This window comes from Argiope bruennichi, chromosome 10 (assembly GCF_947563725.1).
Source record: "Argiope bruennichi chromosome 10, qqArgBrue1.1, whole genome shotgun sequence".
Taxonomy (NCBI): domain Eukaryota; kingdom Metazoa; phylum Arthropoda; class Arachnida; order Araneae; family Araneidae; genus Argiope; species Argiope bruennichi.
Window position 1 is genome coordinate 109,594,332 of NC_079160.1, and position 19,228 is coordinate 109,613,559.

The following is a 19,228-nucleotide window of genomic DNA, read 5'->3' on the forward strand; positions in this document are numbered from 1 at the left end:
GTTGACCGTCTGTCGGTCTGCACTTTCGCATGCATAAAGGCAATAATTCATAAATACAATGACTCAAATCAAATTCGGTATATTAGTTTATGACTAGAACGTTAATTGTGTTGTGAAATTTTGTAAAGTGGATGCAAGTTCAAATGTCGTCCTCGTCATCTTACCACGTTTTAGAATTACGTGATCTGTCCCAAAAAAGTCCTAATGTTGATTTAAAACTGAGCATTAATATAACTGAACTTAATCGTATCAAATCTTGTACAAAACGGTAATTCCATGTTAGAATCTAAAACGATATCCTCACGATAGATTCTATGATAATGATGTCGTGTCCGCGTTACTACGGAAAGGGGGTGCAGTAGCTTCTGAGGGTAAAGACCCTTGAGCACCCGAGGGCAGAAGTCTGACTTCTAGCTCTTATGAAGATGAAACTCACACATTTGCTTGCACAACCCCTTTTTACAGAAGGGGGGGGTACATTCACACACGTCACAGATAGAACATAGAAAAAGAACAGCCATGACCGAACCGGGATTCGAACCAGGGACACCCAGATCACGGGGAAAATATGCTACCCCTATGCCAGGACGTTGGCGAGAGATTCTATAAAAATGATAAATCCATGCCTGAGATCTGTATTTCGTAAATATCGTTCACAAATTCAATGCAAGGTTTCCGCGACCTTACTCTAGGTCAACAATTTTATGCTGGAAGAAGGGATAAAAAGTTAATTGTAGGGTTGCGAGAAAGTTTGAAGAGACCACTCTGGTTTGTTTAAATTGTTTTAGTACAACTGCATCATTCAGAAATTAATTTCGTGGCGGCATTACGGTTAGATAAAAAAATTCTCGAACGCTAATCGCTGTAAAATATTTAAATATTATTTATTCTTATTTCTTAAAAAATACACGTGAAAATATTTCATTCAATAAACCAAAATCTTATTTATAAGAATTTTTGAAAAATCGTTTTATATCAAACTATCATAAGTCCACAATCACAAACAGAAATATATACTGAATTTTGACCTATGTTTTAGAAGCTCTGAACAGAAAGTATTTTGATTTAACGATGTTGATTTACTGAACAGCTGAGCACCTTGCATAAATACACTACACTCTATGACTGATTCTCTTTCGATCAGCAAACTTCCTCCTCGACACCTGTTAATATGCATACTTTCTGTCCTAGTCAAATACTCGAAGTATTAAATTGCATATTTTATCTATAGAAAAATCTCTTGATGGATATATTGTATTTTAAATTGCTGACGAAGAAAAATAGGAACACCCCTCTTAAAATTTGACCGTACACTGCATCATTTATTATTTATTTATGTATTTGGATTTCGTTAAAATTTATACAAATCTAAGAAAATAAGAATTAAAAATACAAAACAAAGCAGTCATAAAACATAAAATTGGTTTTTATTTTTAAAAAAAACTAGAAATTTCAATTTTTTTTACTTTTTTTCCAAAAACTTTTATTTTTTTAATTTAAAATAAAATAAATTTGCTATATTTGAGATTGTGATATTTATAAATTAGCATAATGTTTGGTCATTACGAAATATATGGTACAAAAATAATTCAATATGTATTACAGAGCAGACCTCTGGTTTTTGAGCCTGATTTGGCTCAAATTTGATTGAATTTCGTTACAATTTGGCTCAAATTTGGCTGAAGGTTACTCTTTGGATAGTAGATACTCTCTAAAAATTATTAATTCATTAAAATTAAAAAATGTTAATTTAAAATCAATTAACATCTGGTTCTTTGAATGAAATTTCTCCAAAACTTCAGAGGATATTATTCCGTAAAAAGTATTCTTACATCAGTTCAAAAAGTCTTTACAAGTCTTTTCGCATTGACAACTATAATATGGCTTTTATAACTACAAATAATAATTGAAAGTAATTTAATGATATTTTGCAACAATATATTTCATTGTTTAGTAACTTGGTTTATTCATCTGTTACTAGAATATTAAATACATTTTTGTGTCCATGTTATCGTTTGCATACAATGAAAGTAAAGAAATAAAATTTTAAAAAATAGACCAACTAAACCTAAAAAGGTATCATGTTACAATGCTTTACTTTAAAAGCATAAATCTCCTTTCATTTTTTTTTTTTACATAAGTTATTTAGTCATTCAAAAATATATTTAAAAAAAAACTAACATAGTGGAAGTGCAAATAAGAATCCTATTCTTCGCTAGGATGAAATCTCTTAAAGGCTTAACAAACTAATTTTGTAACACTTTGAGAAATAAAAAGTTATATAGCGGTGTGAATTTATATAAAAAAATCGGTATCAATTTCGAATTAATTTTAAAATATTGTTGATTTCACTTTGTTAGAAAACATGCTTAAATATATATCTGGATAAATGATTATTGTTTCTGAACTTTTCGAAAATGCATTGAATTTTTTCTCAGCTTTATTTTTCGCAATGTTTTTCAGAACGTATTAATTCTTTAACAGTACACTTCCAGGCTTCTTTTACATTTTCGAGTAAAAGAAAACAATGTGATCACCAAAAATTTTGAATTTAAAATTTTGACATATATTTGCAGCGATTGGCGATAGCGAGGACCGAACTCGCAATGTTTGGGTTCGTAGTAGAAAAACATGACCACAAGACAAAAGTAATTACTCATGTCTCGTACCTGTTATCTGGTTTATAAAGCTTCACCACAGTACTACCCTTCTAGTGAGTCGTAGGTGAGATGAACGTTATTTTTTCCAGTTTTTTGCATGGTGATTTTTCGGATGTTGCGCCTTGCCCATTTTTTATTGACTGATTATTTATCAGCTTGGATTTATTTATTGGCTTATCAGCTTCATTTTATTTAATGGCTGATATTTTATCAGCTTCTTTTTTATTTTATCGTTTTTTTTTTTAAATTTCATCGGGTCACCAATGTTGTGATTGCCGATAGGCGAAGATCGAACTCGTAACATTATGGTTCGAAGCCGAGTAACATGACCACTAGACAAAAGTGATCACTCATGTCTCGTAGCTGTTATCTGGTTTATAAGGCTTCACCAAATATTTACTTTCCTGAGCTCCTTGAATCCAAAGAGCACAATTTTGTAACTATGTATATCAGTATCAATTATTCAAAAGCATGAAACTCAATATGAGTTTTGAGCAAAAGAAGGAATTCGATATTGGGTTTTGGATTTTTTATTTGATATTGGATTCTGGTTGATTATGGATTTCGTTCAAGACTTAATAAAAATCCACAAACAAACTGGTGAATTTCTATCAGGTTTTGAACGAAATCCATATATGCATTCTGTCTATCTAAATCCAAGTAAACACAGTTAATGCAAAACGCAAACTATGAGAATAAAATTTGGTATATATTTTTAGCATCTAAAATGTAGATATACAATGGCTCCCAAAATTGAGTATACACTATACTCTTTCTTCTTTAATTTTATTCGTTTTGATCTTAACATTCTTATTTACGGCTAATATTTATAAGAACGACAAAATATACATTAACAAAAGTATTAGGCTAAAAATCAAAACGGAGGAATCAATAATATTTTTATTACAGTAATTTTTATGTCAAAGTTGCAAATTCCAAAGTCACAAAATTGAGTATACACCTTATAAAATATGCGACTTGACTAACATTATTTTTTTTAATGAATAAGTAAAATAGTTTTGTTACTTTAATTGGCAGTCAGTGATTTCTAAGCGAAAACAAACGTTTTGGTTATCATAATGAGCTCCAAAAATGAAACAAATGTTGAAATTCGGAAACTTGTTATTTGATTGTCTGAAGATGGTACATATCTACGAGAAACTGCAAGGAAAATTCAACGCAGTCACGGATGCGTTCAAAAAATTATCCAGAAGTATAAAATGTATGGACAAATTGCTAATAAACTTGGAAGAGGAAGAAAAGAAATCCTCAGTGAAACGACCAAGAGAAGAGTTATTCGAGAGTAACAAACAATCCTAAGGTGAGTGCTACAAAAATTGCTACATCTACTTCAAGAAAAATTGGAAAGTGTGTTTCTGCAAAAACAATTCGAAGAGTAATCCGAAAACAAAATTATAATTATCGCGTAGCCAGAACAAAACCATTCATTTCCAAAGTAAATCGAGAGAAAAGAATTTCATTTGCTAAAAGTCATATTTCAAAGCCCCCTGACTTCTGGAATCAAGTAATATTCAGTGACGAAAGTAAATTTAATATTTTTGGTAGTGATGGTCGATGTTATGTTTGGAGAAAGTTCAATTCTGAACTTCTTCCTAAAAACACCTATCCTGCTGTCAAGCATGGAGGTAGTTCACTTCTTGTATGGGGCTGTATGTCTGCAAAAGGAGTGGGGAATTTAGTTTTCATTGATGGAATGATGGACATAATTAAATATTTGGATATGTTGAAGAACAATTTAAAACACAGTGCCCAGAATTTGGGTTTAAGGTCAAGTTTTCTGTTCCAACAAAATAATGACCCAAAACATACAGCTAAAATAGTTAAGTTATGGTTGTTGTATAATTGTAAAATGCAATTGCACACCCCTCCTCAATCTCCAGATCTCAATGTGATTGAAAATTTGTGGGCAAAATTAGGAAAATCAATTCAAAAATACTATATTAGGGGCAAGGAACACTTAAAAAGAGTATTACAAGAAGAATGGTCGAAAATATCTGGCGAAACAACTCAATGATACACCGTTTACAAGCTGTTCTAAATGCAAATGGATATGCAACAAAATATTAATTTATCTTTTTCTCTTTTTGTTCACAGATTTTGTTAGATGTATACTCAATTTTGTGACTTTGAAATTTGCAACTTTGACATAAAAATGACTGTACTAAAAATATTATTGATTCCTCCGTTTTGTTTTTTAGCCTAATACTTTTGTTAATGTATATTTGGTCGTTCTTATAAATATTAGCCGTAAATAAGAATGTTAAGATCAAAAAGAATAAAATGAAAGAAGAAAGAGTATAGTGTATACTCAATTTTGGGAGCCACTGTATATCAAATTTCAGATCAAATCTGTCAAAAGTTGAACAACATGTCGATTTGCAAATTCACAAGCTTATAAATGCGAGAAAAAAATATAATGATTTATATAAATGAAACTTTGTATAGGATCTTGTTACTAAAGCTGTAATTCTGCGTCGAATTCGATTGTAAATGAGAAATCCAAAATGCACGTTCGCTTTTCTTCATTATATTATGGAGCACAAACTCTAATGTAGGGAGCTCTGGAACTGAGCACTCATAGCGTTCACGACTTTTCCCAAGATACACTTTTTAATAACATTTTTATAAAGAAATATGCAACAAATTTTTGAAGAAAGACCATTCCTGTATGTTTTAAAAGAGATAAATTTATAAATGATATCTTCTTTCCAGCCAGATGTAGATGAAAAGCCCAGAACCAATTGTTTGCAGCTATTTCAATCAGAAATCAGAATGCGGACTCTTCTCATATGGTACATTTGGTAAGAATGTTTCTGTCATTGTTCAGTAAAGAAAATCCAATTCTTAATTTCTTTCTCTCTGTCTTCTTATTTAAATGTTTCTAGTGTTTTTTTTTTTTTTTAAACAGAGCAAAAAGAAAGATTTAAAAATTTTAAATTGGAATTCCAATTTTATGTCTTTCTGAATTTAGAAAAAAAAAGTATTTTTTAAATAACACATATGTTTATCCATTTTTACTTTTGTCGTATACAGAGTACAGAGAAAATATTACTCCAGACTCCAGATTTTGATGAATTTCCACATTTTAAACTTCTCTGAGTTCGAAAAACACATTTTTGGAAATAATTTCTATTTCTGTTGTAAAGCTAACACAAAAGCACTTTGAGCTAGATAGATGTAATTTGGTATAAGGTTTTCACGCCAAAGTTTCAGATTTCTACCAAAATACGTCCTAAGGAGGTCTGAATATCCAGGTATGTTGTTGTTGTTTGTTATGGCACTTGCCACGGACAAACCCGCTGTTATGAAGGCAGCGATTTAAGCCTGAGGGGCAGCGTCTCTTGTTTTTACAGTAGCGCCAACTAGGCCCAAGCTACTCACCTTGCTACTCACGCATCACTCATTCGCTTGCACAACCCCTTTTTACAGGAGGGCACATTCACACATCTCACAGATAGAACCACCATGCCCAAACCGGGACTCGAACCCAGGACCCCCAGATCACGGGGAAGACACGCTAAGCCTATGCCAGGATGCCGGCATACCCAGGTATTCGAATATTGGTTAAAACAATAACTGCAAAATAAAGAGAGCTGGGTAAATTCAATTCGATTTACCGATTTAGCATTTGTAGTATAGACACCTGTCGAATTTGAGCCAAATCCAACAAGAGGTTGACCATTTGGCAATCCGTACTTTCAGAAACATGTGAAACCGCTTACTAAAAAATTCAATATTCTAAAAATTAGTAAATTTGATATGGAAGTTTGCGACTACATGTGTAGTTTTTTTGTCGAATTTTTATTTCAATCCGTTGGGGAAAAAAACGTCTGAAGCATAAATTCCATTTTCGAATACTATTAACCGCATGCCATGAGATAATTGCCTAAAAAACTCGCCAAGAATGGCGTGATAGATTTAGTAAAAATGATGTATTCACGCCAAAAGCTAATATTTCGTTACTATTGTATGCCAATGCAAGGCAAGACGTTTTCTGGGATAGCATCTTTATTAAAGAGTATCAAGGAAATTTTAAGATCTCTCCAGCTGATTCTGTATATTTGATGTATATGCGATAAATAAAATATCCAACGAATTAATCAGAACAAAATTCAGCTTTGAAAACTATCTTTCAGTAAAACTAATAAGTACTAATCTTTGGAGCCAATATGCCAAAGGAATTTAATTGGCTTGGTAATTTTTTAAGCCCAAATGATACCATTATTTGTTGGTTGGAAAAACTCTTTCTAGGTTTAATATCTTCTTAGTCGTTTGCTAGCTTTTCAAAATATGAAAATCATATTTGCGAGAATTTTTTTTTTTTTTCACATGAGCATTGCTATCGGCACTGAATGAAAAGGTTTCAGATGTCTTCATACGTGGACAGCTATTTTATGGCCATCCTATATTTCCGACATCTTTTGTTTCTACGTTCATTTATTTTCGTATTATTATTTGTTCCAGTGAAAATAATAAATACTTTGTATGTGCAAAATATAGCAGAACAAATTTTAAATAACTATTAATAATTATAAAATTCATATGAAAAAAACGCATAATTCTAAATGCGTTTACTAAAATATTCAATATTCTAAAAATTAGGAAATTTTATATGGAAGTTAGTTTGCGACTACATGTGTAGTTTTTTGTCGAATTTTTATTTCAATCGGTAGGGGAAAAAACGTCTAAAACATAAACTCTATTTTCGGATACTATTATCCGCATGCCATAGGGAAAATCGCCAAAAAATCTTGCCAAGGATGACGTGATCGATTCAGTAATAATGATGTATTCAAACCAAAGGCTAATATTTCTAAAAAATATTCAAACAGTTCATATCAGAATTCAATGTGTACATATTAGAATATATGAATTTGGAAATTTAGGATTTAGTTAAAGACATTCACTTTCGTCATTGATTTTCGAAATTTTAACCATCTTAGAATATTAAAAGAAGAAAATCAGAGGAAACATTCAGCAAAATGAACTTCTAAACAAATGTATTTTACAATAAGATCCTGCGAAAAATGCAGGATCTTATCTCAATATCTGCAATATGTAATCTGTACGCTTTTGCGTATCTGTGACCATTTTATCTATTTTTGACAAACCTCGCAATTATATGTATCTGTTAAGCAGTTTTAATGATCAAAATACTGCGTAATATTGAACATATGCCAAAAAAAAAAAATAATAATAACTTGGGTTGTAATGGCCTGTTGGTAAGGTCCCAGTTTCAAGGTCGGAATGTTACAGGTTCGAGATCCGATTCCACCGGGGGTGGGGGCGTCGTGTAAGCAGGTCTGATGCATGCTAAATCCATCCGGGCCAAATGTCCTTCCACTGGTGCGGTGCGGAAATATGAACAGGGGGTGTCAACTCAGATGCCATCCTCGTCATCTAGCTATGGCACAAAATTACGAGGTGCGTCCTAAATACCCATAGTACTTCTTTAAAACGGGATGGGAAAGTATTGCTTTTAAACTAAACCAAAAGAAATATGAAAAACATTCTAACTCAGTTTAAAATTCATAAAACTTTTGATCGTATTCCATTTTCTGTTAAAAAAAAAAGAACCCCTCTATAAAAAAAATGTCTTATTTAATACATGTGACTTCACAGACACTCAGACAATAGTGCGCAAGTCATCGATAACATGTTCATTACTAGGTTGTCACATGAAAAGTTGCTTAGATAAATGATTAAGCTTATTAAAACCACACAGTCATCTTGACTAATAACTTAACCCCCCCCCCCCCAAATAAATATTCTAAATATTACATAATAAATATATTCAGCAATTTCAGCAAACGGATTTAAAAACAGATATGAAATTCCATCATGTATCATATAAATAAAATAAAGGGAACGGGAAGATGTTTAAAACAAAAAATATGAATTTATCATTTTTAATTTAATCTTTTCAAGAAGATTGAACGGGTGAACCGAGTTTAACCCCCTTCTTTGTCATGTTGCGATTACGCGCCAAGGCTGGCAACTACAAGACTGGCAAACCTATTATCTGTTCCCTCGCTTTTGAACATTTCGCAAAACACGGAGCAAGACCATTGTTGGCGAGTTGGCGATTTTTTAAAAATGCGCCAAGCAAGGGGTTAAACTCCGGTCGTAACCGATTGAACATTTATTTACTGATTTGAAGCCCGGAAATGACACCATTCGAAAATCTGGTTTTAATCCTCGGGAGACTTTGTTTACAGTCGGGATTCTTATAAATTTATCATCTAACTGGACGTTTTTTTATGCTACGCTATGATGACACGTTTTGTTTCCACTTGAAAGAAATTGCGAAATTATTTGATGACAATATCCACGCGGTCATAGTTAAAATAACAAAACGATCTCATGTTGTCTGATTGTCAATTGGTATGAAGTAACCGCCTTTTTGGTAATGTAAAACAGCTGAGTATTTCACAATGATGTTGGCATGAAACGTGTGACGCATGTATTTATTTGAAAAGTTTGGACGAAGTATTTAAACCGTTCTGGCTTTCTCAGTTGCATTTGCATATTGTTTTAGATGGATAAGTCAGAAGAACTTTCCATTACTATTTTCAACATTAAAATAAATTATTATTAAAAAATTAAAATAAATTATTATTAAAAAATTAAAATAAATTATTAATTCAAAATTATTTAACATTAAAATAAATTATTAATTCAAAATTATTTAACATTAAAATAAATTATTAATTCAAAATTATTTAACATTAAAATAAATTATTAATAATTTATTCATAAAGTGTTGTAAAATACAGTGAAAGAAGAATACTCCAGAGAAATTCTCAACTTCAAGTGTGAAAATGGAAAAGCATTTAAAAATCACGATATTTTGTTGTTATCATAAGTAACAATGGATTTTAAGTTTTAGCTTCCGTCGTTTAAATAAGTATATCAGAAAAAAAAAATTTATACACAAAAATTTAATTTCGGGGTTCTTTTTAATTACTCTCAAACTGCGATTAAAAAGACCGGAAAGAAAAATCTCTCTTTCCTCAAAAATAAACATCAAATTAGTTATTATTTTCTGAATAAGAAATTTTACAAATATTGTATCTAAATCCGTTTAATGATTTTTTTTATCTAACTTAAGGTGTACGTACACACTTGAAGATTTTTTTTTTAATTTTAACTTTAAAAATCCAGTTTTTTCACAGTAGGTTATTAATATATGTTTAAACTCATTTCAGTGAGTAAAAACCATATTACACTAATTATTAATTAATTAAATAATATTTAATGCGATAATTAGCCTATTTTTTGAAACAAGATATCTTAAATTCTAATTTGTACAGACACACAATTCTAGCTGGAAATTATTCCTAATATTAGTCTTCATGTTGTCTGCCTCAATCAAGTTATAAAAATATATAGTTTCTTTTTTTACAATTTTTTCATCAACGATGAATAGAAAAAGCGAGATTTTTTCTATAATTTTTACCTTTAAACAGCTATTAAAAATTTATTTCCATAAATATAACTTTGATTGAGGCACAAAACATCCGCTATTTCATACAAATTATTTTGATATATAAATAACTGTATTTCGTTAATTTCTTATTGAGTAATTATTGTTTGAATGAAGCAACATAGTGAAAAAATATCATTCTTCATAAAATGAGTTTTAAAAACACCGTAACTAGAGTTTTCAATGAAAGCACCTCAAGAAAAATAATTATAACTCGAGAAATATTTGGAATATTGGCAACATCTTGGTATCGTTTGAAAGCTAAAGAATCAGAGATCATTATTAAGCAATAAAAATAATATTCGATATTTTGAACGATTTTGGAAGTTTCAAGTGTGTACATACACCTTAATCATAACGATACCTTAAAATTTATCCCTACATATTTTTGGTCATCTTTAGAAATAAATTAGAAGAAAAACTTACATTAAAATATATATAAAAATTAGAAAAGAATTCATTTGTGCATTGATTGTAGCAAAAAAGGTTTTCCTATATACGGTGAATAATGTGATTCTATGTCCAACTATTCGCTCACCATATTAATAGTATTAGTTGTGTCAAAAAACTTAATTGAATTACGTGTTATCACAACAAAAGAAAGCACTATTTTTATTATACAGGCATAATTATGTAGCAGCTGCATAATTATGTTTACCTGATAAAAATAAGAATTCAAATGTTATTTATTAAATTCAGAATAAAAAATAGAGAGCAGATAATTATTGATATCCATACAGCGAAATAAGCGATTAAAGTATTGACAACCTAAGAAATTTTAAGTTAGATTTATTGTATTTTTAAGTTAGGTTTATTGTCAGCTTCAGATAAACTGATAAAATTTCTATTTTTACTTTCCCGTATAAAAAGTATAGAGAAAATCTAGTCAAAAAATTCATTGTCAAAAACATTCGTAGTCGAGATTTTGAAGAATTTACACATTTCAGACATCCAGGTGTTAGAGAAACGCATTTTTAAAAAATGCCCGTCTGTCTATGACAAATATAACTCAAAAGCTCTTTGAACTAGACGGATGAAATTTGGTATACTAGCTTAAAACCAAATTTGGTGATTTCTATCATATTTAGAACAAAATCCATTTACAAGAAGTCTGTTCGAATATAAGTTAGCACAATAACTATAAAACGAATGAGCTAGATAGATAAAATTTGGTATACAGATTTAACATTTTTAATATAAACGTCTACCAAATTTTCAATGAAATCCAACAAGGGGGCTGACCGTCTGTCTATCCATATTTTCAGAAACATGTAAACACGATAACTAAAAAATGCTGTAACTTTATATATATATCAAATTTCATTGATATATATTCATTGATTCATTCAGCCATTCAAGGCGTTCACTTGGAAAATATCTTTATGAAAGTGCATGCGAAAAAGTTTTGAGGAATCATTCCTGTAATGTCAGTCTGTGATTACTTGATGACATTAAAATTCCTTGTTATTTATAAAGTTCGAAGTAAAGAAATAAACAAAAGAAAGTCTTCCATATTCTTGCTTCGAGATAAATAACAGCAATGCTAATTTAAAAATTACAAATTACAAAGGTTTATTTCAAATTTTAAATAAACACAATTTGATGAAATTCTATTTGTATTCCATTTATTTACACATATCTTTGACAACTCTCACTTATAAATATATTTCAATAAATTTTCCCTTGCATCTCTTTCAGGGTGGTGACGGCTTTCGTCTTTTACGGCATAGCTTATAACACCAATGAGTTAGCTGGAGACCCCTTCGTTAATTTTACCATCTTCAATCTCATAGACGTTCCAGCATCTTTAACCATTTTATGTTACAAGGGACGACGGAAGCCTTTAGCCGCCTGTTTAGCTTGCGCGGGAGTGGCTTGCTTGCTCGTGTACCCTATTCCAGCAGGTATAAAAATTATCACTCTTTTTTATTTTATCTTATAGGAAGTATGCAATGAGAATATAGCACGCTCATTAAAATTCTCGTCTTCATTACTCATTTTATTATGTTACAAAAACGTTTATTTTTGTGTGTTTTTAGTGACAAAAAATACTTTATTTTTCCATTCTTGTGATATATTTTTATATTCTTTTATACGAAGTATAGAAAAAGTAATGTAACCTTGAAAAAATTCGAACTCGAGATTTTGACGATCCTTCTCCTTTCAGGTCGCCTTGAATCCGAAAGGCATAATTTTGACGTTATGTCTGTCTATCTATGAATATGAAAACACAATATAAATGCATTGAAATAGAATTAAGGTATTTTGTATCTAAAATCAACTTTAAATTTTTTAAAAAAAAATTATTTTCTTTAAGTTTTTTTTTTTTTTTTCTATCCCTGTGCAAGATATCATGATAATTTTATGTTAAAATTGTAGCAACTTAACTCTTTACACTTCGATAGGTAATGAGATGATTATTATGTATAAGGATTTCTTTTAAAGCTTAAAAATCTCCGAAATCATTGTAAGTTTGTTATAATTCTTAAAAATTAATGTAAAACTTTTTGCTATTTAACGGTTTCCATATTCATTCTCCAACAAAAATTTGAAAACCGTACATCCGGCATATTGGTATAGGTATGGAAAAAGCTAAATATTGATCCGTATTAAATTTTGAATCAAATCCTTCAACGGGTTGACCATCTGTCGGTCTGTAGTTTTACAAGCATTTAAACGCGATAGCTTAAAAACTCAATAATTTAATTAAATGTAATGTGGTGTGTGATCTTCTTATTAAAATTATAGTTTTGTGCCAAATTTTGGTTTCAGTTGTTATATATATATATATATATATATATATATATATATATATATATATATATGTAGTGACGAGCGCCTGTTGGCTAGCGCCATCTGCTGGTTGTTAGACGGAGTTAACGCTGGTTAGACGGAGAGCAGATCAGACGGATCTGGGCGAGAGTAAAGGCGTGGCAGATCAGACGGATCTGGAAGAAAGTAAAGACGAGACGAGACGCGACGTATTCGACGAAATCTACTGAATGTTCAATTCTTTTATGTTAATGTATATATATCCTAAATGTCCTAATCGTCCTAAATGTAATTAAATGTGCGTTCCAAAATAGTAGTGATTTCTGAGTCCTACAAATATGGGGGTTCGGCCGGGATATTAATGAAGACCGGCACATAGACGAAAGAACAGCCAAACAGGAGTGAAATTTGACGTAGAGCAATTTGACGAGCTACAATAAACCTTTTGGATACCAACTCCTTGTGGACTGACGCAGTGTGGATCGACGTTGAAGAAATTATTTCTCTACTTTGATATAACTTTCGAGGACGAAAGAGACGTCAGGATCGCCGAATGTAGTGACGAGCGCCTGTTGGCGAGCGCCATCTGCTGGTTGTTAGACGGAGTTGACGCTGGTTAGACGGAGAGCAGATCAGACGGATCTGGACGAGAGAAAAGACGTGTCAGATCAGACGGATCTGGACGAGAGAAAAGACGTGGCAGATCAGACGGATCTGGACGAGAGAAAAGACGTGGCAGATCAGACGGATCTGGGCGAGAGTAAAGACGTGGCAGATCAGACGGATCTGGAAGAAAGTAAAGACGAGACGCGACGTATTCGACGAAATCTACTGAATATTCAATTCTTTTATGTTAATGTATATATATCCTAAATGTCCTAATCGTCCTAAATGTAATTAAATGTGCGTTCTAAAATAGTAGTGATTTCTGAGTCCTACATATATATAGGGTTGGCAACTAAATAATTGCGGATTTCACTCATATATGGCTTCAGTTGAATTTTTAGGTTTGCAGACGTAGTACAAATGTAAAACACATTTTATTATTTGATATTTGGTAATTCAGCTGTCAATCAGTAAAAAAAGTTTTTTGATCGGTTACGTAGTTTTCGTTTGGCGTTCGTTGAAAAATGGAAAATCAAAAGGAGCCTTTTCGTCATATTTTGCTTTTTTATTTCCGCAAAGGGAAAAACGCATCGCAAGCTCATAAAAAGTTATGTGCTGTTTATAGTGACGAAGCCTTAAAAGAACGGCAGTGTCAAAATTGGTTTGCCAAATTTCGTTCTCGTGATTTTTCACTCAAAGATGAAAAACGCTCTGGTCGTCCAGTTGAAGTTGATGACGACCTAATCAAAGCAATAATCGATTCAGATCGTCACAGTATAACACGTGAGATTGCAGAGAAGCTTCATGTATCACATACATGCATTGAAAATCACTTAAAAAAACTTGGCTATGTTCAAAAACTCGATACATGGGTTCCTCACGAACTGAATGAAACGCATTTAACGCAACGCATTAACAGCTGCGATTTGTTAAAAAAACGTAATGAAAATGATCCATTTTTAAAACGACTGATATCTGGCGATGAAAAATGGGTTGTTTACAACAATATCAAGCGGAAAAGATCGTGGAGCAGGCCAGGTGAACCAACTCAAACAACATCAAAAGCTGATATTCATCAAAAGAAGGTTTTGTTATCAGTTTGGTGGGATTACAAGTCAACCTTCTAACTCTCCGACCCGCCCTAAGGCACACGGATTTAAACCATAGAACTGAATGACCGGACCGCCGCAACAGCAATTGGCGGGAACTGTGGTTGAGTCCTAAGGGCCGTCACCGGCCACGGTACAACCCTCCCCGAAGGAAGTACGTCCCGTCATCGATGGGGGGAGTCAGATCCCCCACCTATTAGTGTACCCTCCAGGGTGGCGAGATCCAACCACCATGCCGGAAGCATCTCATCCTCATTTCGAGGTGCCCCCCCGAGGGTGATTACAAAGGAATTGTCTACTTTGAGCTCTTACAACCCAACCGAACGATCAATTTTGATGTCTACATTGAACAAGTAACGAAATTAAACAATGCAGTTGAAGAAAAGCGGCCCGAATTGACAAATCGAAAGTTGTTGTATTCCATCATGACAATGCAAGGCCAGACACATCTTTGGTCACTCGGCAAAAATTATTGGAGCTTGGTTGGGCTGTTTTGCCACATCCACCATATAGTCCTCACCTTGCATCACCTGATTACTTTTTGTTTCGATCTTTACAAAACTCCTTGAATGGTAAAAATTTCAATAATGATGATGATGTCAAATCGTACCTGATTCAGTTTTTTGCTAATAAAAACCAGAAATTTTATGAACGTGGGATTATGATGCTACCTGAAAGATGGCAAAAGGTCATTGATCAAAAGGGGCAATACATTACAGAATAAAGTTATTTAGTTCCATGAAAAAATTGTCTTTGATTTTCTAAAAAAAATCCGCAATTACTTAGTTGCCAACCCAATATATATATATATATATATATATATATATATATATATATATATATATATATATATATATATATATATATATATATATATATATATATATATATATATATATATATATGAACACGATTTCACGCACAAACAAAAATCATTTTTTTCATAACTAACTATTAGAATAAGTATATTTAACTTCCGCTTCGAAGTATGAGCAGTGAAGTATAGTGGTCAGGACAACATAACTGATGCGTCATGCGTTTTTTATAACTAAATATTTACATGTGGTTATACATTGTTGTCGTTGTTTCCAATGGCACTTGCTATGGAGAAGCCTCGCTGATCGAAGTCAGCGATTTTAAGCCGAAAAAGAGCGTCTCTTTTTTTTTTTTACTAGGGCCAAGAGTACGATTTTGCTACTCACGCATCGCATTCGCTTGCACAGCCCCTTTTTACAGGGGGGGGGGGCACATTCACACATCTCACAGATAGAACAGATGAAGAGCAACCATGCCCGAACAGGGACACGCACCCAGGACACCCAGATCACGGGGAAGACGCGCTACCCCTCTGCCAGAACGCCTCTACATATACAATACCAATATATTGTACCTTATATTATATTATTCAATATTTGTATGATGCTTTACGAGGTGAGCATATATTGACTCCATTCATCTTATCACCACTTTTAAAGTTGTAATCGAGTAGTGTCCATTCATTCATCTGTTATTTGATTCTATATTGCAGACCTTATGTGGCTGCGGACAGCTGTTTCTCTGATGGGGAAGTTCTGCATCTCAGCCACTTTCACCGTCTTGGGCTTATTTACTACCGAAATCTTCCCCACTATTTTGCGAATTACAGGTTTAGGATCAGCGTCAGCGGTTGCTCGTATCGGAGCTATCCTCGCTCCTTTTGTCAGAGAGCTGGTAAGTACAATCTTGCATCCGTTTGACGTGTTGAATGCATGGAATAAAAGTTCTCGAATTGTTTTCCTAGATTTTTATGATTTATGTTTATAATTTTTGAGTATAAAAATGATCTAATAGCATTTAACCTACGAAATATAAATATTTTTATGTTTTAAACTTTCAAAATCAGGATTTTAATAATGTCAAGTTAATTTCAACAAATTTTGTGCATGCGTATATGTATAGAATGCTTTAAATGTATGTATTGACCCCGCTGAAACCTTTCCAACTCAAGTTAAGTGAGAAAATTCTCAGAAAAGTAGGTTACTTCTTTTCAAAGTAGGTTATTCTTATAAAAGTAGAAAATTCTATTAAAAGTAAGTTGTGGGCAAATGGAATGGTAGGCCCTAAAAAATTAATCAATTCTTTCATTTCTATGATCATTTCAGTTCAGTTACTGGAACGCCTTAATTGCTTTTCCAATCATATGAAAAATTCCTCTACAATGGCAGCTCATGTTCTTAAAGGGGGGGCCACTGCAATACAAACGAATGTGCTTCTTAATGCAAAAGAAGTCTCCACTCAGCTATTGATGATGATGGCGTGTCCGCGTTACCACAGAAAAGGGGTGCAGTAGCTTCTGAAGGTAAAGAAACCTGAGCACCCGAGGACAAAAGTCTGACTTCCAGCTCATATGAAGATGACACACACACATTCGCTTGCGCAACCCCTTTTTACAGGGGAGCACATTCACGCACCTCGCAGATAGAACTCAGATGAAAAACAACCACGCCCAAACCGGGATTCGAACCCGGGACGCCCAGATCACGGGGAAGAGTCGCTAACCCTATGACAGGACGCCGGTTCAGCTAAAAGGTAACAGGCAAATATGTACTAGGTCATCTTTTAAATGCTCTCATCCTGTCCCCTAATCTATCTAGAGAGCATCTCTAATGAACAAAGCACGCGCCACAGGTATTCTGTCAATTTCATCATATTAACCAAAGATAAATATCTTTAGATGATTTTCTTGTTAAAAAAGCATGCACTATGAATAATAATTTATAGTATTATAAATCTAAGGTTTTTTTTTTTTTTTTTGGAATGCAAAGCATTGCTCTATTTTACAGGGATTACTAAATGAAAAATTATTTTTTTCTAACGAGTGTTTTGCATTACGAGTAAAATTCGGATAGGAATTATACTCATTAAACAAGATTCCGTTGCGTCATATGAAAGGATTTTGCTCCAGGAAAAATGTATTTTTTTCCTTCCTACTTGAATCTGTCAGTAGTAAATGCTACACAAATATGTAGAAAATTGAGTGTGAGTCATGATCACATGATTTATACTTTCGTTTTTTCTTGTTGTATTCGGAAAGCATGCTACATACTGTTAACCCAATCCTACATGTGTGTAACATATATTACTGTGAAACACCAAAATAAGATAATGTCAACATTCTCCGTGAGTGTCGATATTCTCATCCAGTGAATGTTGACATTCACCTGAGAAAGTCAACATTTATCGGCTATTGGTCTATAAAATATGTTATATATAATAGTTTTTTTCATCTTCCCTTTTTAAAGGCGAATTTCAATTTTATTTTCGTATGTGCATAATCGCTTCAATTTTTCTTTTAAGCACGCTTTTCATGACACCGTGATTCAAAACAAGAAATTTTATTTTTAACTTCTAGTCTTTATACAGGGTGATTCAAAACTTATCGTTTAAATTTCGTGGAGTGGTAGGGAATACGTCAGTAAACCGATTTCGCACAGAAAAATACGTACTCAAATGTACGCTCACGCATGCAGAGGACGCATGGGGAAGGGGGGGGGGCTTTGTGGATGACCCTGAAAGCCCATGAGTACAAGACCCCCATACAATGAAATTTACTTTGTTGCAGAATAGTAGCCACCACAGGCACTGACCGTGATATGCCAGGCGTTTTTGAAAATGTTCTGCGATTGAAATGATAGCAATTTTGAGCACCTGCTGTGAACCTGTACTTTACATTTTGTTAGAATAAAAGTCATATTCGCTACCACTTAACTGTACTGTTTCCTTGTGTCCACTTCATTTGTTCATTTTGTCCATGCAGATGATGTTTGTGGATAAACTTTCCTGCGCGAAAACGGTTTACTGACGTATTTCCTACCTCCCCTAGGAAACTTGAACGATAAGTTTTGATTCACTCTGTATGATATGTGTTTAATAAAACATGGCCTAACCTGATATGCACTATTAAACCAAGTAACTAATCCTTTTTTACATATATATTTTAATACATCCTTTCAGGGACTAAATGAATATAACATAATGTTTTTTTTTCTTCAAATATCACAGGGACGAGCAAACCATCCTGTATTCCCACAGATTCTGTTTGGAGTTCTCAGCGTCTCGGCTGGCGGACTGGCACTGCTGCTACCGGAGACGAGCAATCGCAGCGTGCCAGACACTGTTAGGGAGGCAGCACAAATCTCAAGGTAAGATCCAAAACTGATGGCAATGAAAACAAACAAAAAATATGCTGTTCTAATTACATATTTCTTAAAAAGCGGTACAAATGCTGGACTATGAGTTTTTTTTTTGCTTATAATTATTGTAAGGATCATGTTTGGTAAAGGTCCTCAGAAATTTTCCCAAAATTGTTTCTTATGATGAAGCATTTATTTGTGCAATTTTAATTGTTTTCTTGTCTTTGTCCAGTCTTAAGAAAGTTATGGAGAAATAAACGTTTCAACATTTCCCCCCTCCTATTATCTCCAACCCTGTGAGTTGAATGATCAACGTTAAATGCAGCCAGAGTTTCTTATCCTTCCCTCAAGTCGTCACTTGTCGGTTCAAATCAATTCAAAATTATCATGTCTATACGATAA

At 32.9% G+C, this 19,228-nt stretch overlaps 1 protein-coding gene across 1 annotated transcript in view; it reads left to right on the top strand.

Moving 5' to 3' along the window:
• LOC129988293 (organic cation transporter protein-like) overlaps positions 1 to 19,228 on the top strand; it is a 48,916-nt gene that overhangs the window by 24,831 nt on the left and 4,857 nt on the right. The window contains exons 8-11 of the mRNA XM_056096480.1: positions 5,394 to 5,482; positions 11,866 to 12,071; positions 16,183 to 16,364; positions 18,696 to 18,835. Coding sequence (XP_055952455.1) covers positions 5,394 to 5,482; positions 11,866 to 12,071; positions 16,183 to 16,364; positions 18,696 to 18,835 — 617 coding nt within the window. The remainder of the gene's footprint in view (positions 1 to 5,393; positions 5,483 to 11,865; positions 12,072 to 16,182; positions 16,365 to 18,695; positions 18,836 to 19,228) is intronic.